Below are 9,742 nucleotides of genomic sequence, written 5' to 3'. Positions count from 1 at the left end.
TCCTGAGTAAAGCAGATAGGGATTTTTGCCCATCCCTGCTGACCTGTGATTTTTACAATTCAGGTCTTTCTCCTTTTCAAATTAGGGAAATGCAGACACCCATTGCACTGTCTATGGTGAGTCGTTCTTCTGGACCCCACCTCCTAGTGCATATCCCTCCCTCTTTCTTCTAGTGGAGCACGCAGGTCCTTGCCACTTCTGGTTCTCAGTCACTGGAGTGGTGGACCATGGTGGTTTCCTCATGAGTGGGATTTGTACGATAAAACTATTTCATAGTCATATGTGAAACACACTAAAATAAAAAAAGTAGCAAAAGCCATTCACATAGTCCAGGCATCAGTACGCAACATAATCAAGAAGGATCTCTATCTTGAAAAATTATACTATTCACATATACACAAGTTGCTTCCATGACATATCAATTCAGCTGTAGTATACTTCAAGCAGATGCAGAATGAAATGGATATTCATGCTATTCCATATAAAGACGTACTGGTTAAATTGCTGGATTCAGCACTTGTGAGTTTCTGTATGATCAGACTGTTGAAATGGGCAGAGAAAACTGTGCGTGTTGTCCTCATATTCTACGTGGATTATGGAAAGCAAGTCAGGATGAATGATATGCTTTGAACATGATATCATTATTGTGGAGTCTTTTGCATTGGAAATTTTCTGCAGGGCTACTATCAAGATGCTTGGTTGTCACACAGAGCATGACCAAATATGGTGTGAGCTGTTACAACTTGGAAAAGCTCAAAAATTGTTTTAATATAATATATTTAACTCCTGTATTATACAGTGTACAATCTATAAAAGAAGTTGGGTTCTTTGTTGTGGCCAACAAGAACATATTTTATTTGTTAAAACTGTAAAAGTTAAGTGTCTTATCACAATTAAAATATGTTTAATTTTTGGTACCTAAAGGTTTCAGATAAAACTCTACTTTACTGATATTCCTGAGAAATTTATAAAACAAAATCAAAGTGCATTATAATAGGGTTTTGTTTTTAGTCTTAAGTATGCTACTGGTATTGTGTAACATTTTGATTGTAATTTCATAGAAAATGTATCTTTCTGTACAATGTAGGTGCTTGTAAAAAAGAAGAAAATATGAAAATACAGAAAACATTTTTTTGGAAAATACATTTTTACTTCAAAGTTACTTTTAAATATAATATGGTGATCACTGAGTCATTCTTGTAAATGTTTGTTAATGTCTTTGCATGGAAGTTTTTCCCACTAATCTTCTGGAGCAAGGCTGGTCGTAGGAATTTTACTGGCATAAGCATTTTACCCCTCCCTTTTCTTCACATATTCCAAATTTGGTGTGAGAATAGCAATGCAATTACAACATGGTTACATAATCTAGTCCTTCATTTCTCTATTCCACACATTCTTGCTTTTCATCTCACTAACTTCTTATGATTATCAGCACTAGGTGCTCTGTATAAACAAATTTCCAAATGTTTTCTGTGCTATTACAACACCCATGAAACCAGGATAATCTGCATGGTGAAAACAACAGTAATTTATTATTATTGGTATACCCAGTTATTTCTTAGGCCTTTAATAAAATGAGCACAAAAACAAAACAAAAAAGAGCTTGAACTTGCAGACTAATGAATTACTTTCATAGACTGAAAAATAACTTCAAAAACATAATTGGCAAATGTATTTTGGAATGGTATGAGCAAATTGAATATTTGACAGATATTTCCACGAATGATGATATCATATTTGCTTTGAATGCTAGTAGGTATTTAGTGACCTGGTGGATGGGATATTTCCAGAAAATTTTCTCTTCAGTCATTTAATATTTATTTTGTTAAGCTGATATACATGATAAAAACAAAATACCAGTGAGAACAACTGTCTCATGTAAGAGGTTGATTTGCCTGTAGTGAAGATTTTTTTCACTATTCAAGTTAATAAAAAACCGTTTTTAGATATCATGTAATAAGCGATAAATTATCTATAATAAAGAATCAGTCACATACTCTTTTTCTGACTTTGTGCTACTACATCATCAATGATAATATTAGTCCAAATGTGTTGATACAAGAAATGTAATAATAAACTTGATAATGTTTACAAAGAATAATTAAAATTTATTATATAGTGCTATTAAAAATACTTTCTGATTTAATTCTTTTGAAAAATCTCCTAATAAAAATATATGCAATAGTTTAGGACGAGTTCTATAATGAGTGTATTTAATGGCTGAAAATATAAGTGTCAAAAATTGATTTTTTCACGATATTAAAAAGAGTTTTTTAATGAAATACATATAGGATAGGCATGCCAAATAAGTAAAAGCTACTAACATGAAAAGTTTCCTTTGAAGAAATTATTTTCTTCATGTCTTGTGCACCGTTGGGAAAGTTAACATATATGGAATAAATGTGGATATTAAAAATGTAACAGCTGGTTAGTGCTCTCCTGGTTAATTATATAGCATACATCTTTGTATTAAGTAATTTATTTGGACTATCACCACATTTTTTTAATACACAAGCTTTCGACTCAATTACCTAAACCTTCTACAGGTGCGAGATGTTTGATAAACAACAGTTGTTTATTAATTGAGCCAAAAGCTTGTGCATTAAAAAAACTAAAAAAATTGGGTGATAGTTGAAATAAATTACTCAATACAAAGATGAGTACTTACATTAAAAGTCTGAAAAATTACTTAGTATACATCTTTGACTGGCCCTGTTACTGAGTCACTAATTTCTTAGCTTTTATGGACTTTTAGAAACTTGTTTGATTACTGTAGTTTGTGATTAATGTTTTTCATTTAGATTTATGTGGTAACCTAACAAATGGAAAATATTTGTTCAACTATACATATGTAGTGTGTATATGTGAATACAGATATATTTGTAAATGAAGTAAAAGGTTTCAAATGGTCTCTGAATTATATATTAGATACTCTTTTTTTTTATTGATGTTTTACCACTAGAGAATTGTAGTTTAGATAAAAAAGAAAGTGACATAAGAAAAAAGTGTTAGCACTAGACTTTTTTACAAGTGTTATAAAAATATTTTTAAAATTACCTTACATTTTTACTCATATATATTAATTTAGCATGATTAGATGATGTACAAAATATAGATTAACCCTTGACTGATGTAAAAAAACAACAACTCAGAAATAAGTAGAAGTATACATTTTATAAATCCAATTTAGTTCAGCTTGTAAATGATTAGTTTATCCATTATGTTGAATAAATCCCCAAGTCTATTATTTAATTTGAAAGATTCTGTTAATGTTTTACTTTTGTAAGTATTAGTTTCATGTTACATTAAGTTTATTGTTAGCAGATTGTTAAGCTAATTTTTTATCTCCTGATGTATTAAAAATCTTGCAGCTGGTTATGGATGCTTGTGGTATCTTCTCTTTAACAATGCAAGAAAAGCAAAGATTAGATCAACTATTGCAAGACCTGAGTACTGAAGATCTTGAGGGTTATGTAAGAAATTTTGTAGCATTTCCTAAAATATAAAAGAAAATTTGGAAGATTATTCCCATTAAGAGGATAATTGTTCTTAATGTTAAAAAGATGCTTAGAAGCAAGTTATGTTCAGCATTGTTGTTTTTCATGAATAATTACTTATGTCTTAGAAAGGTTTAAAGATCTGATAAACTGAGTGAGGAGCAGAAGGGCTTGTTCTGATGCTGTCTTGTCCACATGACAGTCTAAATACTGAGCTGATGATACGTTTTCAAAGTTTAGTTGCATTGAAAAGTATTTCTTACCTCTACAAAAAATTTAATAGATCACATTGAAAAATAAACTTTTTATTATCTGGCGGCATCAATGGATGTAAATATGTTTGTAATTCACAACTTAATCTTTACAAGAAAGAAATTGACCATGAAAATTACTGAAATTTCTATGCAAAGATTTATGTAGTTAAACTTAAGAGTAAGTAAAACAAATAAGCAATTTAGCACAACTTGTTTCATAAGAGTGAACAATTTGGTTATAAAGAAGCCTGGTCAGAGCAGGCTAGCAAAAATTAATCAGACTCAGCAGTGTTTGCATAATTAAAAGCTAAAAGAACAGTGCAGTAAGAATAATACAAAAGTACTTTAAAGTATAAAATGTAAAGTTGTACTTGTATTATGTTTAAAATTGATAGGATTTGAAGGACATTAAGTTTACATTTTTTGATTAACAATTATGATTACATTTGACCAGTAGCAAGGGTTATAGTTGATTTTGGAAAAATTGGTCTTTTCTTTGTTTTCTACTGGTTGGCTCATAGGTTTTGCTGGTCCAATAGCCCTAATCTTATATTCTTAGGCCTTACTGGTTTTAAATATCATATTTACAGAAAACACTAAATTTACATAGAAATGGTTTTGGATAAACATGTATCCAAATACATTGATGACATACCATATATTGATTTTCCTACACTTTTATTCTATTTTAATGTATTACGCTGTTTTTATGCAACTTTATTTTTAGTTTCATTCTGAGTAGGTTGCTTGCCCTGATTGTAAATTAATATTTATTAACACACGATAGAGTCCCCCAGTGGCACAGCAGTATGTCTGTGGATTTATACCACTAGAAACTGGTTTTCATTATCTGTGGTGGGCAGAGCACAGATAGCCCTTTGTGTAGCTTTGTGCTTCATAACAAATAACAACTATCAATGGAAGAAACGTTAGTACTAAGAACACAGTTCTGTTTAATGATGTCTTTACTAAGGATCTGCGTATGAGTTGGTCTTTTATTACTAACAGCACAGTTTTTTTCATATATTTAATATCATGTCTGTTCGCAATAGCATGGGGGAGTCTTACACTGTGCTTGAAAGAAAGATGAGTTTTAATACCAAAGGGCATACTCCTTGGCTAAACAAAGGAGTAAGAATAAATATTATATCAGACTAAAACTGAGATATTTCAGTAATGAGATCCTAATTTTAAAGTAAGGTTCAGTATATTAGAAAATAATGAAGCTATACTTTAGGTTAACTATGTTTATAACAGACAAAATATGAAAACTTTCAGTTTCCATAGTCTAAAATAGTAAAAGGTTTGGTTTGGTGAATTTTGCCTACTGTAAGTGTGTAATAGCAAACTCATGGAACAACTTTCTTCATGCAAGCATGGATAAAAAAAGTACTAGTAAATTTTATGTTCTGTCACAATTAAGTTTAGCATTTTTCTTGTATTTAGGTTTGGGTTACAGATTGAACCTATTATTGCCATTATCTCTTTTGTCCAGCATTCAATATGATTCATTATGTAATGTAATTTATAAACTACTTGGAATTGCATATGGTTTGTAACATTTGCAGAAAAGTTATGTAATACATTTTAAACATCTAATTTTATTTAACTAGGAACCAGTCTAGTCTTTAATCCCAACAATATATTGTATTACACTACATACCTCAATAATATTTTGTTAAATTACCAATGTAATTGTTACTTGGTAATTAATATTTGAAAAATGACAAATCAGTGCTCGCTTTTTTGTGTACTAATAAAATGACAGCAAATTTAGATATTGGTGATATTTGCTTTAAACAAACCAAAGAACTAACTAACTCCAACAGGAAAATATTAAACTTCATGCACATGAAATTTATTTTACATTTTCTTTGATTTTTTAACATCTTAGCTTTTATTTCTATAAAGTATTGGATGCTTCACCCCAAAAATAATGATTAAACACTGAATACAACATATGTTACATGCATAATAAAAAAAGTTAATATCTTTAGTCATTATGCCATCAGAAAGGTTAGATTCAGATGTCTTTTTTTTGTTTTCATTCAGAATGAAAGCGAAGATATGTTACAGCTATCAATGGCTCTAGGAAAGGGATTTGTTCCCACACAAGAAGAACAAAATACTCTGGAATCTATAGAAAATAAACTCAAGTTTTTGCTACAGAATGATTATCATAAAACAGAAGAAAAGGTACATTAATCTGTTTTCTTTTGTATTGTTTTAATATATTTTGTACCCTCTTATAGCCATAAAGTAATTTAAAAAAAATAACATTTTAACTGATATGGAGGCATTTGCTGAGAGTACTCCACATTCAGATGTATTTAACCCCCATTTTGTTATGTATTTTATCTGGACTGGTGAAATTGAAAAGAGGCAAGTTATGTGGTTATGCTTATCTTATGTTGATACAATTTTGCCTACTAATGCATAGTGTGTGAATTTCAGTGGTCATAAAAGTAGTTTCACTAAGTAAAGCACATTGAACTGACCTTAAATGTATATATCTTTATAACAAAAACAACTGAACATGACCTTACCAACAGTACAGAATTTTGTAATACACTCAGAATCACAGAAGGAATTTAAGATTTGTCAAATTTTTGCAAAATATATAAAATTTCAAATGTATATTTTTTAGTTCAACAATGCACAGGATAGGTTGCAGGAGCAAGATTTACATCATAGGATGAACAATATCAACATTGAACTAGAAAAGCTGAATAGTACTTCTAAAGTAAGTAAATGAAGATGTTGTGTTATAAACATGTTGAAAGAAACTCGCATTTAAAATAATATATGTTTGTAAATAAATAGTGTAACATAGAACATTTGTTTGTGGGTTGTCACAAGATGTACACTTAAACAATCTACATATACTATCATTTACATGTATAAATAACCTGTACTTAAATTTAAAAGCATATTTTTGGGTAACTGAAGATATGCAATTTTATTTTTTGGTAATGACTTGATCTAGAATTGAAAACCCATATGTGTATAAGTAAACTGTAGGTATTAATTACTGTTTTCAGGAAAAGCTGTGCAATTCTGAACTTCAAGATTTAGTGATGAAATGTTCTCAAGAACTGGAAAACCTGTCAATTAAACCTCAGTTAAGCTATGCTGAAATCACAGAGTTAATAAATGCTGTGAAGTAACTGTACAAATACAACTGTATTGAGTAAATAAGCTTGTATAATATATTTTTACGGTATTTATATATTTTTAAATTAGGAGATACATTTTTGGGTATCTTTTCACTGAAACATTTAAGTAACTGCTTATAGTTATTTAAATTTTTAATTTTGTCATTTTTGTGATTCAGATGAGAATTGTATATGAATTTCAATGTATTATTGACATGAAAAAATTTGAAGACCATTTTTTAAATATTGTGCTAGTTTAGTAAAACACATGGAAATAATATTTTAATTATATAAGCAAAAGACTGACAAAAATTTCATTTGAATTCATATAAAGAATTTTTAAATGTTTAATTTTTAAAGATTCACAAGACATAAATTAATGTAAAAACTGTTGTTAAACTGGGGCAGTGTGGTTAATTTAATACTTTGGTCTTGTAATTAAAAAGTTGCTGGTTTTGAAGCTCCTCTGCACACAATCATTGTGTTGTTGAGCAAAGCACTACCCAAACTTTGCTTCAGTCTACCTACCTGAGGGTTAACCTTCAATGTTCAGGAGGAATGTGAAAAATGTTTGTTTTCTTTTGCCAAAAGAAACAGGAATTGAGCATTGTCCCTGTGTGCCTTTAACGTGTTCACTGCCACCAGTAGTATTTTACTAATAAATTAAGTATAAGTAAAATAAACATTCAAGAGGTGCCGAGGAGCAGTCACATTGTCCCAAACTCACGTGCCACAAGAAATATTAAGCTTTGAAACATAATTTTCTAGGACCCACAGGTATGTCATGCAGTCCATAACCAAAAGTCAGTTGTGACCCACTGGTAGGGCATTTGGCAGCAAATGTGTTAAGATTCAACTAACTTTTAACTTAATTTCTTGACTTAGCCTACATAATTCAATAAGTAAACAGTGGTTGTGTTAGAAAAGAATGTGTGCCCTGGATGCAACGTAAATCAGTTGGATGGAAAAAATACTTGTTCATTTATTGAACACGCAAAACTGGGAAAGTTATGCAATAGTTCATTAAGATGCATCTTAACCCTTTCAGTACCATGTGGGTATCACTAATATCCTTTGTTTTCTTTTAACTGTGGAAATATTTGACTAAAGTACATGAAACTTGGAAACAGTTTACTAAATACTTAAATAATCTCTAGTTCTGGCTTAAAGAAATTCATATTTGATTTAGTTTTACTATCATTTTTGTTGTGAAATGCACAAATTTTGATTATGAGATGCTATTTTGAAAAACTATAAAAAATACTTCCTTCCATTGTATATTTTTTTTTTCAATGTTGACAAAACAAATTCCATAATCATATTCTCAACTCCCAAAGAAGCTGCTTGATTGTAGAACACAGTAAACACTTAATTATTCTTTTGATGGAAGGGTTCAGCATCAAACATTTCAGCTGTAGATGTGTGATCAAAATCATTACTACTGTAGACAGGCACTAGTTCCAGCTTTAAAAATGCATAATAACTTCATTTGAGACACACTGTCTTAGGGCTTTTTAAAGTGCATAATAAAATTGAGAATATAATCCATTGTGTTAGTGTTAAACTGTTTAACTTTAGCTTTTCATTTTTGTTGATTTTTTATTAAATGACTTAAAATAAACTCAAAACAATGTTAGATATTTTGTAATTTAGTTCTGAGAATTTTACATTGATTGCAAAAGAACTTCTATGACTAATAGTAATACAATCCAAACCTCAGTACTCAGTATTTATTTTTTTCCAAATTAAAAATTCTAATAATTAAGAAATTAAAATATTTTAATGAAAAAGTTTTAAACCTTGTACAAATTAAATTGAAATAATTTAAAGTTATTAACTAAAGTTATATATTTCAAAATCTGTAGACATATTTTTTATGGAAATTAGTTCTATGATTTACAAATCAAACTTGGTTCAAATCAATTTTAAATTTTAATTAGGCTTTTTTTTCTGGTGAGTTACATTCAGATCTATATATAACTGATGAATATGTGTGTCAAATGCATGCAAACAGTTAAAAAACATGAGATTAGCATTTCTTAAAACCAGTGTATTTGATGGCCTTTTGGTTGTATTAATCACATATGTATAGACTTTTTACTGTCTAAAAGCTTGCAGATAAATGAATCATCAGTGTAATTTACCAAAGGCATGTGATAAAACAAAAATTCTAACTGATGTATGGTTCAAGACAACCTCATTTTGACAGACATCAAATTTAAGTGAAAATATCATTAAGTTATATATGGTCATATTTACATGATTACAAGTTTTTGGCACCTGTTGTGGAATGCATGGATAAAAAAAGTTAATGTGAACAATACAAAAATTAATTTTTTTAATATGTTCATAAACCTTTCCTGTGAATAAACATCTATAGTTTATGAATAATGACTTTGTGCTGCTGTTGATTAAATGAGATAAAGAAAACATAATAGGGTATCAGGGAAAGCAAGTTTGCTTGTAGCTGTTGTGTTCCATTGTTTATTGATATAAGAGACTTGTACACAGGAAGTTAATTTTGCAAAAACATTATCTGTGGACAAAGTTTATTAAGCTTTAAAAATTGTATTAATAAATTTTGAAATAATTGTTATACTAGTGATGAACAGTATATCAAAAGGAACAAAATCAAATTTCAATATGATAAATTATGTTAGTTATCTAACTAATATGAACAATGTTCCAGATTTGGTTGAGTCATGAAATGTTTTTCTCCATCGTCACTGATGTCTGTGAGCCATAATTGTGCACTATTTTCTGATGCTGCAACATCAATTGTAACCAGCTTGTACAAAGAATAACAAGGTCATCCTTAGAGAACACACATTTTCCA

The 9,742-nt window shown here is 29.5% G+C and overlaps 1 protein-coding gene across 1 annotated transcript in view; it reads left to right on the top strand.

The window, feature by feature from the left end:
- Positions 1–8,542, top strand: part of LOC106462496 (fibrous sheath-interacting protein 1-like) — a 16,121-nt gene extending 7,579 nt beyond the window's left edge. Inside the window, exons 6-9 of the mRNA XM_013922427.2 lie at positions 3,372–3,473; positions 5,804–5,947; positions 6,399–6,494; positions 6,793–8,542. Of these exons, the coding sequence (XP_013777881.2) occupies positions 3,372–3,473; positions 5,804–5,947; positions 6,399–6,494; positions 6,793–6,918 (468 nt within the window). The 3' untranslated portion in view covers positions 6,919–8,542. The remainder of the gene's footprint in view (positions 1–3,371; positions 3,474–5,803; positions 5,948–6,398; positions 6,495–6,792) is intronic.
- Positions 8,543–9,742: the final 1,200 nt, after the last annotated feature.

Source organism: Limulus polyphemus, unplaced genomic scaffold, assembly GCF_000517525.1.
Source record: "Limulus polyphemus unplaced genomic scaffold, Limulus_polyphemus-2.1.2 Scaffold1183, whole genome shotgun sequence".
Taxonomy (NCBI): Eukaryota; Metazoa; Arthropoda; class Merostomata; order Xiphosura; family Limulidae; genus Limulus; species Limulus polyphemus.
Note: the sequence above shows the minus strand (reverse complement) of the source record. Positions and strands in the feature narration are given on the sequence as shown.